The 19507-nt window shown below is 36.4% G+C and overlaps 4 protein-coding genes across 4 annotated transcripts; 3 read left to right on the forward strand and 1 right to left on the reverse strand.

Moving 5' to 3' along the window:
• Positions 1-1775: 1775 nt before the first annotated feature.
• Positions 1776-4566, reverse strand: LOC103847440 (short-chain dehydrogenase TIC 32 A, chloroplastic). Its single transcript, XM_009124521.3, has 8 exons — positions 4307-4566; positions 3770-4001; positions 3148-3227; positions 2839-2992; positions 2646-2724; positions 2415-2499; positions 2296-2342; positions 1776-2147 (listed from the first exon to the last, which is right to left on the reverse strand). The coding sequence occupies exons 1-8, from the start codon at positions 4422-4424 to the stop codon at positions 1947-1949; spliced, it is 996 nt and encodes a 331-aa protein (XP_009122769.1). The 5' UTR covers positions 4425-4566; the 3' UTR covers positions 1776-1946.
• An 8208-nt stretch (positions 4567-12774) lies between these two features.
• Positions 12775-14040, forward strand: LOC103847592. The gene is made up of 2 exons (XM_033282952.1): positions 12775-13393; positions 13535-14040. Exons 1-2 carry the CDS (start codon positions 12775-12777, stop codon positions 14038-14040), a joined length of 1125 nt encoding a protein of 374 aa, XP_033138843.1.
• Positions 14041-14307: 267 nt separating this feature from the next.
• On the forward strand, positions 14308-15808 carry LOC103847441 (THO complex subunit 4B). The gene is made up of 5 exons (XM_009124522.3): positions 14308-14564; positions 14661-14852; positions 14925-14993; positions 15057-15286; positions 15413-15808. The coding sequence occupies exons 1-5, from the start codon at positions 14397-14399 to the stop codon at positions 15582-15584; spliced, it is 831 nt and encodes a 276-aa protein (XP_009122770.1). The 5' UTR covers positions 14308-14396; the 3' UTR covers positions 15585-15808.
• Positions 15809-15894: 86 nt separating this feature from the next.
• Positions 15895-18943, forward strand: LOC103847442 (protein PAF1 homolog). Its single transcript, XM_009124523.3, has 12 exons — positions 15895-16536; positions 16603-16671; positions 16752-16859; positions 16929-17109; positions 17202-17278; positions 17361-17480; positions 17645-17750; positions 17890-17976; positions 18054-18122; positions 18216-18287; positions 18369-18512; positions 18593-18943. Exons 1-12 carry the CDS (start codon positions 15983-15985, stop codon positions 18734-18736), a joined length of 1731 nt encoding a protein of 576 aa, XP_009122771.1. The 5' UTR covers positions 15895-15982; the 3' UTR covers positions 18737-18943.
• The last annotated feature ends 564 nt before the right edge of the window (positions 18944-19507 follow it).

Consider the following 19507-nt stretch of genomic DNA (forward strand, 5'->3'; position numbering starts at 1 on the left):
CTTGGGTAGCTGTTTCGGGTGTGAGGTACCCTTTTCTTCCACTTGCTTAGCACCACCACCCCTGTGGAGGCTCTGTTTAGCTTGTACCCGTTTGCGAGGCTACATAAGCACTTGAGCAAACTTGGAGTTGTGTCCACCAGTAACTGAAAACAAAGGCTTGCGCAGCCCCGTTTTCTTCTCCGCCGCCGTTTCCCCCTTACCCTCAACAATGCCTCCAGTTCTATCTTCTTCGACAACTTCTGTTGTCCCCACCTGATCCATATCTGTTCCTTCTCCATCTGTAAGATATTTCCAGTTCGACCCCTTAATGATTGTGCTTGATCTTCTGGATTCCGCATCCACTCCGAGGATCTGAATGATAACCATATCCTAAAAAGCCCAATCGTATCTCCATTCCCAACCCCTTTCGATTGAAACTCTATCGAACTCGTTATTAGGTAATTGATTCGCAGATCTCCGCTGAGTTCCCCTAATTTCCCATCTCCATATGATTCTCCTCGAATCGTGAAATTCCTATGAGCACCCGGATCCCAATCTCGATCGAACATCCAAACCCTAATTTGAACTCGCCATCACCCAGTATATTAAATCTATTCAAAGAGTAGTAGTATTCTCTCCGTTTTAAAAATTAAATATTCTAAAATAATAATTTTTTTTAAAAAGATATATATTTTATATTTAAATATAATTTTTGTCAATTAATAATAAAAATTATCAATTTCAAGAACATTAATTACGTTTTTAAGTTTTACCGATTTAGAAATATAGGAAATATAAAATTACAAAAAATTATATACTAAATTTTATTATGTTTTATTAATAAATGCAAAAATCCTAAAATATGTATTATTCTTAAACGTAGAGAGTATTTGCTTATATCTTATGTATAGATAGATGATTTTATTCCTTTTTTAGTAATAAAATGTAGTTTGACCAGAAAAAAAAAAAGAAAGATAGATGATCTTCTTCATTTTTCACCCTTCTTTCTGACTTAAGATGTATTTTAAAGCATTGATTACATATTTTATTTTATTCATTTAAGCAAATAGTCAACATAAATTTTAATTTCCAAGTTGGTTATAAATTTTATCGTCAATGTATTATTTAAATTTTATAAAATATACAAAATGAACTGCAAATGACAACATGCTAATTGATATCTCAATCGGGCACTTTCTTTTGAACGTCTATTGATTATTTTTCCAACTGTGTAAATAATCAGTTTCTCTCTTTCCAACTATGTTACTTACTTCATAATGAGTGATGAACAAAAAAAAAAGATGAAATAAAGTCTATTATAATATGAGATATGAAGTTGGACTAAAGTATTGTTTACTCCATAATCAGTTTTACTCTATTTTAAAGGAAAAAATGGATTGAGGTTGGAGATGCCCTATTACCGTTACAGGATGTGAGATGTCACTAAAGCACATCATATCATTTGAGTTGGTTTGCTATTACCGACTTCTAGACTGGACCGAACAAAATAAACCTAATCAGGTTCGCTTCACGTTCTGTTCCATGGTTGCTTTCTTAGGGTGTCTCGTTAATAGGAATGCTACGGTAATAGAAATTACAGATTAATAGTGGATGGTTTAACTATTGACTCTCTGTCTCAGAAAATTATCTCCTTTTAGAACAGGTAGGACGTAGGAGTATTCGTACGGCTAAGAGTTTGTCACGTTGCTGCATGCTCTTCGTTGTCATGTATATTTATTTCACTCTTTTATTTCTTGATTTTTAGCTGTTAGGTTAGAGAAAGTGAATCTTCCACGTAATAATCAAGTTGTGAACAACCCTTTTTTATTGTCCATGCTATGAAAAGATGATCACGAACATATTCACTCGATAACATCGTTTTTTTTGAAACAATACATCACATCCATATCTCACACATTTCACTCTTCACTCTTAAGGGACAACAAGAGATTCTTCTTATTAATTCTTTAGCTTGTGTCCTCGAAACCAAGGTAGTTCTTTTTCGAGACAGAGTTGATGAGCTTAACGCTGAAATCCCAGAGTTTTTGTGCCAAAGTCTCATCTCTAGCAAGTTTGCTTGGAGTCACTTCATTGCAATCTGCAAAGTACTTTCCCGTTACCTCCTTCAGACTTGGGTGCAGAGCAACATAACATGTTGTAGCTGCTCCCTGACAGAATATAGTATCAAAATGTCATACTCATAGTATTTGTCTTTTATTTCCCACATTTTAAGTACGAGATGTTAATTAGCATTAATGTCATAGGATTATATCTTGAATCTGGCTAAGTCTAAGGATTCTATTAGTATTGTAGTACCTGAGGTATATTTTTCCACAAGTAAAAGCTGAAGAACTTCAAAAACCCTGTGAAAACATGGACGTTAGAATAAAATAAAAAGGATATTATCTATAGAAAAACAGAGAAAGAAAGTTTACTCATTAAAATAGCAGTGTGTTGGAAGAGATTGGTGAGGATGAGGCCTGGGTGAACTGAATTCACTGTTATGTTCACTCCCTCTTCCTACCAAACAAAACAATGTCCCCAAAAAACATTTTGATCAGTTCTTTTGTTCTTCCAAGTAACTAACCAAAGACAAAATCCGATTTTGGGTTTGTTTGTTCGTTTGTTATGTACTTAGATGTATTGTTCATGTGTGTGAAGGCAACCTGAAGCTGACGCGAGAGCTCATTAGCGTGCAATATATTGGCTAGTTTCGATTGTCCGTAAGCTTTTTTATCCGAGTAACTGGAAAACAGAACGAGATGGTTATATAAGATATACAGTGTGAAAGATAGTAAAGGTTTTAAACGCTGCAAATTGCAAGATTAATCTAAGTTTTGGAACAACTAAAGAATTTACCTGCAAATGTCATTGATGCTGTTGAATTGGATTCCTTCTTGGTAAGTATAGATATGAGCTATGGATGATAGGTTCAAAATTCTTCCTTCAACACCACTGGTTTTAGCAGTGTTCTTCATTGTGTCTAGGAGCAAGTTTGTCAACAGAAAATGACCTACATTGTATAAACATCAACAATTAACTTTTCAATCTTTTAGCTAACCAAGATGTTTCAGTTTTTAGATTTTTTTTTTTAAATACTAAACTAAAAGCTTATGCTCCAAAAAAGCTTCATAACTTTATATATAGACATAGAAAAAGGACAATTACCAATGTGATTTGTAGCAAACTGCAGTTCGATTCCATCTTCAGAGAGTTGGTACGGACAGAACATAACTCCTGCATTGTTTCTGCAGACACCTTTTTTGTACATTAATTTATATCCATATAGAGCCTATTTATACAGTTTCATACTTCCACTGATAAACTTGTGCTATGTATATCAATATTAACAGGTATCCATAAGTAAAAAGAATCATTTTCCTTGGTAGAAGTTATAAATGTATATATCAATCTGGTCATAAACACTGCTAGGTTAGGTTCTGGGACTGGGATTAATTGTGGTTCTCATGTGGTAGGTACCACCAGGAATTGTAAACTTAATAACATTACTAGCAGTTAAATGGTATTACGTTAAAATAGCAACGTTAAAAATACTAGTAGCAGTTAAAACTAGATGGTAACATTAATATCATTACAATAGTTTGGGACGTTGTCTGTTCATAATATCAAAAGTAAAAAAAAAACGCTAAATGTTGGATGATGTTAGTTAACTTTATTTGACTCTGACGTGCAACATTTACCATAATATAACGTAAAATCAACGATCCAAACGCTAAAAATGGCCGTCAAAATGCATTTAAAGGGTGATAGAAAGAGAGAGAAGAAGTACATGAGTATATTGAGAGGACGATGGAGGGCATGAAAGTCGCGAACAAAGGCTTTGATGGATTTGAAGGAAGAGAGATCTAAGTGGAGCAGGGTGACACGTGCGTTTGCGTTTTGTCTGAGAATCTCAGTTTTGGCGTTTTCTGCAGCTCCCATGTTTCGGGCACCAATCACCACATGAGCACCTCTCTTTGCCATTACCCTTGCTGTCTCCATCCCTATTCCTCCTGTCCCTCCTTTTACAATGACAATCACACGTCAAATTAATATAATTTTTGTTTAAACAATTTTACATTGCATGTTAGCAATGAATATGGCTACGATGGCATTGACTTAGTTTTGCGTTTGCGACTACATTCCTCTATGATATGACCAACAAATATAATAATAAAAAAAACTGAATCAAACGAATTTGGTAACCGGAAAAACCACAAAATGTATCTAGTGAAAATGATGTTATGGTATCATAACTGTAATCTAAATTGTTTCATTGATAGTTAAACACAATCAACTTATCGTACGCGTATATATATGTATGTACCTGTGATAATTGCAGTGAGATGAGTTGCATCAATCCCTTGAGTAACCTCTTCAGCAGTTGAAGCTGAACCAAACCCACTTGGCCCTCTTCTCCCTGTGATTAGAGAATATATTCCCATTTTTACTAGATTGGCCTCTTTATTTTTTTAGGTCCACGGATATCTCTCAAGAACCAATATGAGAGAGAGAAACAGACGAAGAAGGAAGAGTGAAGTTAGAGAATAATATGGTACTATGGAGAATCACATATATTATATACATATATATATATATATATATATATATATATATATATATATATAAGTGGCGAAACTATCATTAATGCGTTTTTGGTGTCTTCTAGTTTCATGGACACTATTATGTGAATGGATCTATGAATAGTAAATACACAATATCAGAGACATACCTATTTCCACACAAATACAGATAACTATATGTGTATTTACTTTTCATACGTATATGTATTTTAATTGTATGATGTTTTTTTTCTGGCGATGGACAGTGCATGCATATTAATTTTAGATCAAATTAAGAAACTGTTTATTCATATCTCTTTCGAGGGAGAGAACACTTGCCGTGGTCAAATAGAACATGTCCACTTCTCAATAAGTTGTGGTTAATTAATGCCTAAACTTTTAGTCATTTTCCTCTACGAAACCCTGCCATTGGGTTTTAATTTGCCAACAACGGCAATTTTTTCCTCTCTATTGAACCAGACTATTCGAAAACATTTAATAAAGCATGTCTTTCTAATCTATAAGTTATACACATTTTTCGTTATAATGATATTTGTAAAGGTATTAAATAAGTTATACCTCGTCATTTGCACAAGTTCTAGTAGTAGTGTCCACTCCTTTTTTAGGTTTTAGTATCCCCTCGTCCTTCTAAAGCTACAACAACAGGATTTAATTTATCGGGTAACCATGACTGAACATAATCTAAGTAACGTAACATTTGGGGATTGACGACTAATCCCAAAATTTTGGACGTTATTAAGGTGCTAACTGTTGAATCTAAATAGGGTTGACCTAATTATTAATGAATGTTTGGTGAGAAGCCGTTGGTTTCTTATTACTGCTATACAATACAAGTGTGCAGCTACTTGACATCCTTCTTTCTTCACGTGATTCCAGTGAATATTACCACTCACCCGATTCCCTCCTAATTATTATAGGGGAATTCGTTTAGTTTAATAATTATTTTTTGCATCTTACAAAACAATTGGTGAGGTTATGCAACTGAAGCAATGAGTTCAGTTCAAACGAAAAAACTACAACTATTAAAAATCACAACTAAGAATTATCAAATTAAATATATATAGTATTTGATTATTTCAAGCTTACAATACTATTCCATATGAAAGAAATCTGTTTTTTATATACACATTTTTGTTTATTGCAAACCTACACCATACCTTCTTTTTTAATATAACAACAGTATGAGAAAAAAACAAAACCATGTTAAAAAATATTGTAGTTTGACAAAATTACAAACTTTTTTGATAAAATGTTAAAATTTATTACCAATTTTAAGATTTTTGATAGAAGAACAGGGACGACACAAGAAGTAGAGCAATTAAAAAAAAACTAAACAAAAACTCAAACTTAACTACACAGAGACTGACTACTAGTACAACATCTAATAAGCTAAGCATACATCTAAATTGGAACACTTGTTTACCGCAAAATCGAACCCGCATTGATAACGAAAACTGAGCCCGGTAGAACAAAATTACAAATTTCATCAAAGTGAACAAATCTTAGAAAAAAAAAGAAAACCATTAAATTTCATTAATTGGTTGTTAGCTGACTGAAAATCTAAAACAAAACCTGATTTATGACTAGTTGACATTTGAGATGAATCTATATAACATGATATGACTCAAGATTTATGAGAATGTATGAACTTTGGCCTATAAACATTCTAGTGATCAAGCATATTTGAGTCGTTTAAATTTTGTTTGGACCGGCAGTTAAACTGTTAAAGAGAGAGCTATACTAAGATAAAGCACCCATACAGAATGTATTATACTATTATTTAATTCATAGCCCGTGCTCATAGATGTGTTCCTTTCACTTCCCGTTTCAAGTTCAGAGAACCCATCTAAGAGATTTGGATTTATTTGCTTTTTCTTGCCTTCCAAAATTGATTGCTGGAAGCCAGAAAATGACACGCTAGATGTAATTAATTACATTGCCCCAATTGGCGGGAATTTTTATAGTTAGATGGTAGATTTACACCACTACCGAGATTAGTGGCAGATGTATAATTATATGACAGATAATTGAACAGCTTGTCCTGATAGTTGAGAGCTTTATTTTTTCTTGTACCAAAGGACGTTAAGTTAATAATTTAAGATTAATATAAGAAGTTTGATATTTTAGCAATTGATTTGTTGTGTACTAAACCAATATTTAGGTGACATATAAGTTCACCACACTTGTCATGCTATTAAGATTTTAACTTCTTCGAACTTTTATACCATCTCACACAAAGTCAGCATAGCCATTTTTTTATAGTTGTAGTTATAAATATATTTTACTCAGAAGACAGAACGAGAGTCGTCGTAAAAAAAAGACAGAACGAGAACTAAAGCCGAAACTTTTTTTTCTTCTAAACTTTCTAAAACCAAAACTTTTTTTAACCAACTTGAATAATACTCTACTCGCAACTTTTATAATTTTTTAAAAACGATTTACTATAATTAATAAAAAAACGAACGGTGTGTCGCCCTCACGACTCACGAGCATGCTCAGATTGTAGTCCTCGCTAACCGGTTAACAACAAAGAAGTATTTTGTATGGCCTGCAACGACAAACCTAACAGCTAGTTAATAACTAAACTACTTTATAACTGTTTCAGTAAATAAATACATACTCCATAAAACGATGGCATTTACTATTCTCAGCGGCGAGAGGCACAGCCGCACACGATGTCCGGCTCGTGGCATGGGGAAGTGATGTGACCATGTGAACCGCTAGTAAATACACTCTATATTTACAACTAACTACATTATTATTATTTGAAAATACAACTAATAATATATATTTTTTTTTTGCTAAAAATAATATTATTCTGTTAACAGATCAAAACTCAAAAAGATTAGTTTAGTGTTTTGTATTAACATCGTTGATGCCTTCCCATTTGATCAGATAACAGATAAAATTACCGTATAGTGGTTACGGCTTCTTAGACTTAGATATGGATGGATTCTTGTTAAATTAAATCACACATCGTTTTCTTGATCAATATATAATCCATTTTTTTAAAGGAGATAGAATTCAGATATGGATTGTAAGTTTGCCAATGTACATTAATCTGTATGTACGTACTGATGATATATTCATTCACGAACACGGTTGCCCATACATGGAATGCGTGTGACACATGGCTTGTGCACTTCTTTGACTAGAGGTCTTTCACAATGGCTGGAGAAAAATGGGCAAGGAACGTACGTTGGATAGATCTCCAAGGAAGGAGTATGGGGCCATTGATATTTATGATTCATTAGGCCCCATTAAATAGTCGCTTTAGCTAAAAGTAAGCGTGGCATGTATCGTAATTCTTCCCGATTTATAGCCTACTGCCCATACTAGGTCCGAGGGGGTGGGGAAGAATTTTTTTTAATGAAATGAGTGAATCTTTTGCGTGGTCTTACACTAAAATGGGAGGGATTGAAGGGTCTATTTAGCAAAAGAAAAAAAGTTTGTGGCAAATAACAATATCTACGAAAATTACGAGGCCTTAATTCTCGTAGTGTTATTTTCCTCTTGAGTAATCACCATTACCAAGGAACTAGAGCAAGGTTCTTATCCTTGTACATGAGGTATCTTGTGCATAGCTTCTTTAATGTTGCAACCGAATGCTTGTACATGGACTGGTTCAAACGTGACCAAGTAGTTAAATCTGGTAGTAGATCATTAGAGAAGTAACCAGCGCCACTCTCTCTGTTTATACAACGGAGTCTCGGACAATGAATAAGAGTGTAATGTGTAATTCTTATAATAAACATGTCTCCGAATCCCTCCCTGGCACTCCCTGGTGAGCAGCGAGTCTCCCTCAGTTTCTTTCTATTATAAATGATTGTTGTTTCTTCTCGCCTTCATAGTGACTAACTCTTTTCCTTCATCTTAATGCCTATTGATATAAGGAAAGCATCTCTTTTCGTGTCAAAGAGCGACGTCCCACGCGATTACGACTAGGAGTCGCCTGAGAAGAGGATGGTGTCGTTGGTTGATGTATACCAAGTATGTATCAAGTAATTTTAACTTTAGTTTCTATTTTTCACCATAAAAAGTTATCACCCATTTATTTATTTAATTTTTAAAGCTAAAAGAATTAGTCATATAAACTTTATTTTCTAAACCAGAAAATATTATTATAGAAATATATAATACATTTTTTAATTTTTTTTTGCAACTACATTAGATACATGTAGAATTTATACTTTAACCAATTTGTTTCTAATTCGTTACATTATTTATTTATTTTTGGATTTTAAAAGCTATATATATTCTCATACAAAATATTTTTAGATTTAACAATAAATTTTCATTATTTTAACAAATAAATGTTTTACACATTTTGGATTTTACTAAAACTATTGTTCATTTTGTAAAAAGTAGGTGATAAACTTTGGTTTGTTGAAAACTAACAATGTCCCGTCCTTACGGTCTGTCAGCGATGCAAATGTTTAACATATTTTTTTTGTATTGTGAATGAAAACAAACCAAACTATAGCATCTAGTCCTTGCAAATGTTTAACATGTTTTCTTCTTATTGTGAATGAATCCAAATTTCGTAAGCTTAAAAAATTTGAATGGTTAATACTTCCATTTGTGAAAATAATTTTTTTTAATCTGAAAATATCTTGTATTTTTAATATACATTCACTTGTGAAAATATATATAGCTTTAAAATCCAAAAATAAATTCATTGAATGTAATGATTTTGAAACAAAATAAATAATTGGCTAGAGTATAAATTCTATTTGTATCTAACGAAATTGTAAAACTTAATTTAAAAATTTATTACGTATTTCTATAATAATAATTTTTGTTTAGAAAATAAAGTTTATATGACTAATATTTTTGATCTAAAAACTAAATGAAGAAATGATTGATAATTTTATGGTGAAAAATAGAAACTAAAATTTAAAATACTTAATACATACCGGGTATACACACCTACCAATTGGCAGTAAAATACTAAACTTTCGTAGAACAATATATTGTACATCAATTTTTTTTTTATACGTGTAACATAAATAACTAATTTTGTTTTTATTTTTCCTTGGTCGATATAGAAAGTGTGATAGTGTATATAACTATTTAAAAAAAACTAAATAAAGAAATGATTGATAATTTTTTACGGTGAGTGAAAAATAAAAATTAAAGTTAAAAAATACTGGATACATACTTGGTACCAAAATTAAATAAAATTGGCAGTAAAATACTAAACTTTCGGAGAACATAAGCATCTACAAATAGATTGTACATCAATTTTTCTCTCGATGGGCCGTAAGTTTATATGCTTCTAATAGCCCATTAAGAATTGAAGGGTCTATTAAGCAAAATAATAAAAGTTTGTGGCAAACATCAATAATATACGAAAACTACGAGGCCTTAGAGCAACCCCATTGAGGGTTTTAAACAGGTTCATGGGCTCAGGTTTTGAGGCCTTTTGGATAAAAATAAATGAGAAATTGGGTTTAATTTGGCGACCCGCCTCTTACCTGTGATCCCGTCCGATACGGGTTCAGCACAGGTGTCGCATTCTGGTTGGTGAAGGGGAGTAGAGGTCACGCGCTTGAACGCGGAGAGAGAATCATTTCTCTCATTTTTGCGAGAAAGCTAGGGTTTGCTCTGTGTGGCGATTTCATTTGCGACGCCGAGCTCTCACCCATTTTCTCCTCTTTTCTCGATCGATTCGGCGCCGGATTGTCTCCTCCAGGACCAGAGGTGAGTTCCGAGTCGATTGACGTTTAGATATTAGCCTTCTGTTGTCGAGATCGCCATTGTGAATTGTCAAAAGATTTTATGATCTCGGGTTAGGGTTCGAAATCGAGATGTGTTTGGATCTAGGGTTGTATAACCTCGTCTACGGGTTCTATTTATCGATTAATGGTCCGAGATTTGCGGATTGAAAATGCAATAGGGGTTTTCGATTAAGGGTTAAAAAAAAATTTGGGGGTTTCGATTTGTGGTTTGATATATTAAACTGGGTTGGATAGACGGTTGGTATGATCGTATTTTACATTTTTTTTGTGCTAATCAATTCTTGTTTTGTGCTTTAGATGGATCCCGCAGATGAGAGAACAGATTGTAAGAGGAAACTGGAGCACATAAACCTCCTGAGTTACGTTTCCGATTCGGAACATGGGATGCCCAAAAGATGCGCTTGTGGTGGGAGAATGATACACGAGGTTCGAGTGAAGGATGAGTTCGACACTCAGCCAGGGAAACGCTTCTTCAGCTGTGTAAACTACGAGGTTAGATACAAACCTGTTACCCAGTTGAATTATTAGATACAAACCTGTGCTTTAGTTCAATATTTGGAATGTGTTGTCTGATGTGTTTATTGTTTAACCAAGGCTGATGGGTTACATTATCGTCAGCCTTGGGTTTGTGGTGTGCAGGAGGAGATCGAAATGCTGCGTAAGCGTGTGGAGGAGGCTGATGAGGTGATCAAGTCGGTGCCAATGCTGGTTGAGAGTGTCGAGGTTTGTCACTTTGTCTAAGAGTTGATTTTTTTTTTTAATTAAGGTTTTTAAAAAGTCATTTACAACGTTTCTTTTTTTCTTGTGCAGGCACAAGTTAAAAGGCTGAGTTTGCTGCTTGATAAGCTCACTGGTGACGTGTATAACCTCACAGTGCAGGTGGCTGCTCTGGAGAGGGTGTGTTTCGAGTGAAATCCAAACAGGTAAACACAGAAACTAAACCGAAGTAGTTCTTTCCGTGTACTGATAGGTGTGTTGTTTGCTGTAGTTGAACTGAAACTTAACTAGGAACTCATCTAGGTTCATTTAATATGTAGAGTAGTATCTGTACTAGATTATAACTATGAACTCACCTAGGTTAATTTAAATGGGTGTTGGTTGGTTGCTGTGATGAATGTTCATTAAAAATATTGATTTGATGTGTAATGAATACATTTTGTGAACTACTTCATCTGTAATTAAGGCTAATGAATGTTTGGTAGTTAGAGACACAAAGGAAGTAAATCGTTTTTATAGATACTGAAACCAACCACTGTAAACACAAACCAACTTTAACAAATCACTCTAACTCACCACGCTCTTGTGAAAACTCCCAAAAACCTGAAACCACAATGGATCACTTTTCTCTTAATTCTGTCGGGTTTGTGATCCTATTATCTTCCCAGTGCACTCAAACCACTCAAAACACTCAAAACACTCAAAACACTCAAACAACTCAAACCATAGATGTAGGGTCCTCAGGTGTTCCTAAACCCGTAGAGAGGAGAAAGTGGACAACACAAGAGGACATTGTCCTCATCAGTGCCTGAGATGCTCTAGGTGATAATTTGACAACTGCTTGTGCTTAGTTGAAGATTTTCTTAGTTCATTAGTTGATTCTTTTGTTCATTACTTGATAACTTTGTTCATTACATGATGATTTTGTTGATTACTTGACTTTAACTTATATTCTTCTGTCTCGTTTTACAGGTGAAGGTTGTTGGTTGTGGAGGTCACGGGTTCTACAAGGTTTGTTGGTTCTACAGGTCACGGGTTGTTGGTTGTGGAGGTCACGGGTTCTACAAGGTTTAGTCTGAGGTTGATGGGTCATCTCACGGCTTGTACTACTGAGAAAACATGTGCTCAGTTCACGGGAGAAACTCGTTTGTTTTTTTTTTTTAATGATGTACTTGTCGCAGATGATGTCAAGAAAGACACTATATAATCTATCTCTCATTTTATGCATTGCTCTCATCTTCATCTCGATCTATTCTCTCAAAACAATCAGAACAAAACCATCTTTCCAATCTCTTCTCTGTAATTAATCACACAACAACACTGAAGCACACATAAGCCCACATCTCGAATTTGGTAATTCCTTTCAAACAGCATCTCTTCTCTAGTAAGCACACTCACACACTTTGCTTAATTTCAGACAGCCACAGTCTATAATATATATGGGAATTGTTTTTCCACTCTCTTTGTTTCTAAATTAATCAGACTATAATATATATGGGAATTGTAAATCCACTCTCTTTGTTTCTAAACTCACATTTATTGTTGTATCTCCATTTGAAAATACCACATTTTTTCTAAAACCACATTTATTGTTCTATCTCCATTTGAGTCATTTACAAAAAAAACAATTCATCTATCTCCATTTTTTCTTAAACCCCATTCATATATTGTTCTATCTCCATTTTTTCTTAATCTATTTTATATTTTCTTATCTAACTATTCTTTTTTATCTTAAAATCAAATGTAGCCAAATAATGTCGTCCTCATCATCCGATGGAGTAGATGAAGCTTTTGAAGAATATTTTGACGAAGAATTTGATAATATCCTCAACTCCCTACTTGATGAACAAGCCACCAACCCAAAGAAACGGAATTATATCGAAAGAGATCGGGAACAAGGCCACATTCAACTATGGAACGACTATTTTGACGAAAATCCTACTTACACAACGGACATGTTTAGGCGGCGTTTTAGAATGAACAAACCATTGTTCCTTCGCATTGTCGAGCGGCTAACTACAGGTGTTCCGTACTTTCAGCAACGAGTAAATGCTCACGGAAGGAAAGGGCTCTCACCACTTCAAAAATGTACGGCAGCTATACGTATGCTCGCATATGGTCAATCGGGAGATACGTATGACGAATATCTCCGACTCGGTGAAAGTACTGCTCTTTTATGTTTGGAACATTTTACTAATGGGATAATACACTTTTTTGGTGATGAGTATCTAAGAATACCTACGGCAGAAGATCTTCAACGATTACTCGATATTGGAGAGGCACGCGGGTTTCCCGGGATGATTGGCAGCATTGATTGTATGCATTGGGAGTGGAAAAACTGCCCAACGGCTTGGAGAGGGCAGTACACACGAGGTTCAGGAAAGCCGACAATTGTCTTAGAGGCTGTGGCATCAGAAGATCTTTGGATATGGCACGCATTTTTCGGATTACCAGGTACCCTTAACGATATCAATGTTCTTGATCGGTCTCCTGTTTTTGATGACATCATAAAAGGTCGAGCACCTAAAGTTAAATTCAAGGTCAACAACCACACTTACCGTATGGCGTACTACCTTACTGACGGAATTTATCCAAATTGGTCGACATTTATCCAATCTATCTCACTTCCTCAAGGTGATAAAGCAGAGCTGTTTGCTAAACATCAAGAATCCACCAGAAAAGATGTCGAACGAGCTTTTGGGGTATTGCAAGCGAGGTTTGCAATAGTCAAAAACCCAGGCCGACTATGGGACAAGGAAAAGTTAGGGAAGATTATGAGATGTTGTATCATATTGCACAATATGATTGTGGAGAACGAACGAGGCAAATACAGTCTAACTGATACTTCTCAGTTCGAGTCAGGAGAGTCGAGCAGAGGTTCGAAGGTCACAAAGCGAGAAAGTTTGCATTCCACTAACATGCTAGGCATGCGCAATGAAGTTCGAGATTCAGGAAAACATGAACGTTTGAAAGCTGATTTAGTTGAAAATGTATGGCAAACATTTGGAAACGATCAATAATCTTTGTATGTTCATCAATTATCAATTATCAATGTAATGAATAAATTATATTTAAAAAATTTACTGCATAATATTTTATACATGTTTTCAAAATAATTTCAAAACAAAAAAAAAATTAAAAAAAATATTATTTAATTCCTGTGAATCCCTTCTCAGGTTCACTAATGCAGAAGCACAATACTAAGAAGTTCAATACTTTTCATGACCCTACCTAAAAAATATAAAAAAAATCCTATGAACCCCAAAGGGGGTTCACTAATGTGGATGCTCTTACTTCTCTCTCTCGAGTCATCACTACAACGAAACCCTAGCTCCCTTCTCCCCATATCGGAAGCAGAGAAAAATCTCCGGCGAAGATGGCAGGTGGCCTGGATATGTCACTTGACGATCTCATCAAATCTAATCGAAAACCAACGGGATCTCGCGGCCGAGGCAACGGTGGTTCTAGTAGATTCGGCGGTGGCTCCGGTCCGTCTCGGCGATTTTCTAACAGAGTAGGGAACAGAACGGCGCCGTATTCAAGGGTCAGCGATTGATTTTGATCTCCTCTTAACATCTTCCTTCCACATCAGAGAATGAATTTCCTTAATAGCTGAGATCTGTTTTCGTTTCTTCTTCAGCCGTTGCAACAACAGCAAGCTCAAGACCCAATGTGGCAAAACGACGTTTTCGCTACCGACGCGAGTGTGGCGGCGGCTTTTGGGAATCAGTCTGGAGGCTTTGGAAGCGTCGGAGGAGGATCTTCAATCGAGACTGGGACGAAGCTTTACATCTCCAACTTAGACTATGGTGTCTCCAACGAGGATATCAAGGTTTCATTTTATTCTACTCTGAGTAAAGATGGTGGCTTTGAGATTAATCTAGAGCTGGGTTTGTTTTTGTAGGAGCTCTTCTCAGAGGTTGGTGACCTTAAGCGTTATGGGCTTCACTATGATAAGAGTGGAAGATCCAAGGTATAAGCTTTTCTTCTGCTACAGAGTTTTTTAGGGTTGTCCTGATCAAACCATGCTTTTTAGGGTACTGCTGAAGTTGTTTTTTCACGGCGTGGTGATGCCTTGGCTGCTGTCAAGCGTTACAATAATGTTCAGTTGGATGGGAAGCTGATGAAGATTGAGATCGTTGGAACGAATCTTTCAGCTCCAACACCTACTACACCTCTTGCTCCAGTTCAGTTTCCCTTTCCTTCGAATGGGATACTTGGCAACTTTAACGAGAACTACAATGGAGGTTTTAATGGAAACTTCAGGTTTGTGCTCTTCTCAGATATGCTTTGTTGATATGGCTGATGTCTTGTTATTCAGTTAGTGAGCTATGTAGATTATGATAGGTTGATTAATTCCCTTTAGGTCTTATTAAAATTTTTGAACAACAGGGGAAGAGGTGGTTTTATGGGGCGGCCTCGTGGTGGTAATTTCCGAGGTGGTAGAGGAGGCAGGGGAGGAGGTGGTCGCGGCAGTGGAAGAGGACGTGATGAAAAGGTGTCTGCAGAGGATCTTGATGCTGAATTGGACAAGTATCACAAAGCGGCAATGGAAACAAGCTAAGAGAAGCGACTAAAGTCCCATTGCAATGTATTCCTTTAGTGCATGATAATGCTTTTGTATGAGTATGAGATTTAGATTTATATCAATTGTCTTTAACATTATCTGAGTTTAGCTTTTTCTTTTACATTCTCTTTGTAAGCGTTTCAGAGAAACCAGTTCTGTGTGTCCTGAGGAATTCAAATCCTTATTAAGTTCGATATGGTTACTATGTTAATTTTGGATAATTTCCTTTTGTTTCATTTAATGAAGGACCATATTGTAATTTTCCCTATCATCTCCTTCTTATTTGACCTAAGATACTGTCGACAAACAAAACAAAAAAAAGTTTTTTTTTTTCATACATCACGAATTTTTGAGATATTAAGGATCTAAATCTAACAAACCTCCGATCCAAAAGAATGGCGTCGTACCGGCCGCCGCCACCTCCGTCTCCTCTCCCACCGCCGCCTCAAAATCCCCCACCCCCTCCTCCCCTTCCTCCGTCGTTACCCCCTCCGGTTCCTCCCCCACCGCCGTCGCATCAACCTTACGCTTATCCTCCGCATACTTACTATCAGCAGCCGTCTCACTATCCTCCTCCTCAATTCAACCAGCATCAAGCTCCTCCGCCGCCTCCTCCTCCCCCGTCAGCACCTCCTCCCACCGTACCCGAGCCTCCTCGGAACCAATCGACCAATGACCGCCACAAAGCGGCCTCCAAGCCGCCGCGGGAGCGTCCTCCATCGAAGCAGCACCACAGGCCTCACCATCCGCATAGTAAGAATCCGGAAGAGGAGAGGAGGCAAAGGAAGAAGAGGGAGGCCGAGAAAGAGAGGCAGCAGATGAAAACAACGTCTCACAAGTCTCAGGTTCCCAAGGGGCACACGGAGGAGAGGAAGCCTACGCCTCTCCTCACAGCCGATAGGGTCGAGAATCGGTTAAAGAAACCAACCACCTTCATCTGCAAGCTCAAGTCAGTTCTCCTTTTCTCTTTTCAAGCTGCTTTCTTTTGCTGATTATCTTCTTCTTCTTCTTGCAGGTTTCGGAATGAGCTTCCTGATCCTACTGCTCAGCTTAAGCTTATGACCATCAAGCGTGATAAAGATCAGTATGTTACTTACTCTATCCTTTTTTTTATTCACATTTGTGTTTCTTCTTATATCTGATTTAGCTCTTTGATCCCATTAGATACACAAAGTATACCATCACGTCTCTGGAGAAGTTATGGAAACCAAAAATATTTGCCGAGCCTGATCTTGGAATACCATTGGATCTTCTTGACCTAAGTGTCTACAAGTATGATCTCTCCCTCTCTCTCAAAAATCTTAGATTGCTTCAGTTTCTTATTGTCTTGGCTCGTTTCAGGCCACCCAAAGTGAGGCAGCCTCTTGCCCCTGAAGATGAAGAACTGTTGCGTGATGATGATGCTGTTACTCCTATCAAAAAAGATGGCATCAAGAGAAAAGAACGACCTACCGATAAAGGTGTTTCATGGCTCGTCAAAACACAGTACATTTCTTCTATTAATAATGAATCCACAAGACAGGTATATCAATCTCTCTTGGTTCTTGGGAATATTCTGCTTTGTTTTTTTAGTGTGAAGACAGTGTGAAACCTTCTGTCTTTTACTATGTGTAGTCTCTAACGGAGAAAAGAGCAAAGGAACTGCGAGAGATGAAAGGAGGCGTCGACATCTTGCAGAATCTTAACAATAGGTCTGTGGTGGTATTTGTGTTTCTCTATAGAAAGTGAATAAAAATTATTGGTGTAATGGGTTTCTGTTTCTTGGTCTTTTAGAGAGAGACAGATCAAGGATATTGAAGCATCCTTCGAGGCCTGCAAATCCCGACCAGTTCATGCCACCAATAAAAAATTGCAGCCTGTTGAAGTTTTACCACTATTGCCATATTTTGATAGGTTGGCTCCTCCTTACTTTTCCCTGTTGAGGTCTAACTGTACAGTACTTAAGAGGGGGCGTTGGTCTGCAAGAGTTATAGTGGATGGAAAACCAGTAATAGTTTTCACTGGACTCGTAGCATATGCTAATCTGTTTCAATCTTCCTTTTTAATGTTCGACACAGGTACGAGGAGCAGTTTGTGGTAGCGAATTTTGATAGTGCTCCTACAGCTGATTCTGAGTTTTTTGGCAAGTTGGACTCTTCAATTCGTGATGAACATGAATCACGGGTGAGTTTGTGTTGTGGTTGGTCCAGTTATTACTTTCCTTCCTTGCCTAGTAATATGTTCAATGAGATTAATGTGAAAACGATATCACTTTCCTTCCCTGCGTAAATTGACATCAGCTCTGGACCTTCATCCTTGACAGGCCGTTTTAAAAAGCTATGTAATTGCTGGATCGGACAATAGCAATCCCGAAAAAATCCTGGCCTACATGGTTCCTTCCTTGGACGAGGTAGACATGCTTTTTTCTCAATTTGTTTATGCTACCTACATTTTTTATATCAACTTGTTTATATGTTGCTGTGCCAGTTGTCTAAGGACATGCATGATGAAAACGAGGATATCTCTTATACTTGGGTCCGCGAATACCTCTGGGATGTATGTACCTTAGCCCAATGTGATTTTGAGTAACTTTGATTGTTTTTTTGGTTGCAAATCGAAATTAAAAAAATATTACCTGTTTTATAACAGATACCACCAAAGGAACCAAACGAGCGTGACACATACCTGGTGTCGTTTGAGGATGGGACCGCTAGCTATTTGGTATTCTCTAAACTACACCTGCATCTCTTTTTGTTACATTCGGTTGTTCCATATGAGATTGACCCTGTGAGCATGTGGCAGCCCCTACCAACAAGGCTGAACATGAGGAAGAGAAGGGCCCGGGAAGGACGAGCGTCTGATGAGATTGAACACTTACCAGTACCTTCAAGGGTGACTGTAAGGAACAGATCGTCTGTATCAATAATCGAACATAAAGATTCAATGGTAACAGTAAAATCCAAACGTTTAATCCTTTTACACAAGAAGTGTATGTGGAAGATTCGACAACTCTTCTTTGGATGTAGGTTAATACAAATTCTAGGAATGGTGCGTCGAGCTCCAAGATGAGAAGGTTAGAGGACGAAGAAGGCCTTGGCAGATCTTGGAAACACGGGTCGGAACAAGATGCTAATCAATATAGTGATAATAATGATGATTATTCTGAGTGAATGTGTGCGCCGTACTAAACAATTATTATGTGTCGGAATCAAACATGCTTTTAGCATTGCATTCCATAGGGTCGAGACATGTTTTGCCAGTAATGTATTTTGGAAATGTGGGGTTTAAGAGATAAAAGACTTGTGTGTTCCCTAGTGCTTTCATCATGCAAGTTACTTGTTTAAGCTACCATATAGCATTTATGCGCATTTCTTCTCTATGGCTTGTGTGTTCCCTAGTTGATATAAGGCAGAAGCTTCAAAACGACGGAGTTTCAGGGAAGAAGAAGAAGAAGAAGAAGAACATTGACTGGAATAACTAATCCAATAACTAATCACATTCATAACACATTAACTTGTACGTCGGCCCATCGGGCTTTGCCTTATCCTTGTTGTGTGAACTAATATTGTTTTTTTTTTTTGAACTAATAATGTTGGCTTTGACTATGACTGACTGCACTAAGAACTTGTTGAATTTAAGATCGAGGCATATGTCTTCCTTCCGAATTTGTGGCATTGTATCGCTGTAATGTTATACATCACCAGTATATTAGTAGTATTTTAAGAATTCAACGAACTTGCTTGCACTTTGATCAAAAAAAAAACGAACTTGCTAGCACACTACAAAAACAAACAAATCCAAAATTAATGCTCGTGAAGCTAATCACGAGATTTAAGATCATTAACATTTAAGAAAATCGTAACACCTTTGAAAATATGGATTTTTATTAAATAAAAGCGTATCAAACAGTACAGAGAACATAAATCTAAATGTTTCTACAA

The sequence above is a fragment of the Brassica rapa genome, chromosome A10 (assembly GCF_000309985.2).
Source record: "Brassica rapa cultivar Chiifu-401-42 chromosome A10, CAAS_Brap_v3.01, whole genome shotgun sequence".
NCBI classification, from domain to species: domain Eukaryota; kingdom Viridiplantae; phylum Streptophyta; class Magnoliopsida; order Brassicales; family Brassicaceae; genus Brassica; species Brassica rapa.

Bases quoted from the DNA above. Each gene is read 5' to 3' on its own strand.
- LOC103847440 (XM_009124521.3), bottom strand. From the start codon at position 4,424: ATGGGAATATATTCTCTAATCACAGGGAGAAGAGGGCCAAGTGGGTTT. The intron at 4,002-4,306 runs GTACATACATAT...TCATTGTAAAAG, and splicing joins TCTCACTGCAATTATCACAG to GAGGGACAGGAGGAATAGGG. The intron at 2,148-2,295 runs GTACTACAATAC...ATATTCTGTCAG, and splicing joins TGTGGAAAAATATACCTCAG to GGAGCAGCTACAACATGTTA.
- LOC103847592 (XM_033282952.1), top strand. From the start codon at position 12,775: ATGTCGTCCTCATCATCCGATGGAGTAGATGAAGCTTTTGAAGAATAT. The intron at 13,394-13,534 runs GTTCAGGAAAGC...ACATCATAAAAG, and splicing joins GAGAGGGCAGTACACACGAG to GTCGAGCACCTAAAGTTAAA.
- LOC103847441 (XM_009124522.3), top strand. From the start codon at position 14,397: ATGGCAGGTGGCCTGGATATGTCACTTGACGATCTCATCAAATCTAAT. The intron at 14,565-14,660 runs GTCAGCGATTGA...TTTCTTCTTCAG, and splicing joins GAACGGCGCCGTATTCAAGG to CCGTTGCAACAACAGCAAGC. The intron at 14,994-15,056 runs GTATAAGCTTTT...CATGCTTTTTAG, and splicing joins ATAAGAGTGGAAGATCCAAG to GGTACTGCTGAAGTTGTTTT.
- LOC103847442 (XM_009124523.3), top strand. From the start codon at position 15,983: ATGGCGTCGTACCGGCCGCCGCCACCTCCGTCTCCTCTCCCACCGCCG. The intron at 17,279-17,360 runs GTCTGTGGTGGT...TTGGTCTTTTAG, and splicing joins TTGCAGAATCTTAACAATAG to AGAGAGACAGATCAAGGATA. The intron at 18,123-18,215 runs GTATGTACCTTA...GTTTTATAACAG, and splicing joins TCCGCGAATACCTCTGGGAT to ATACCACCAAAGGAACCAAA.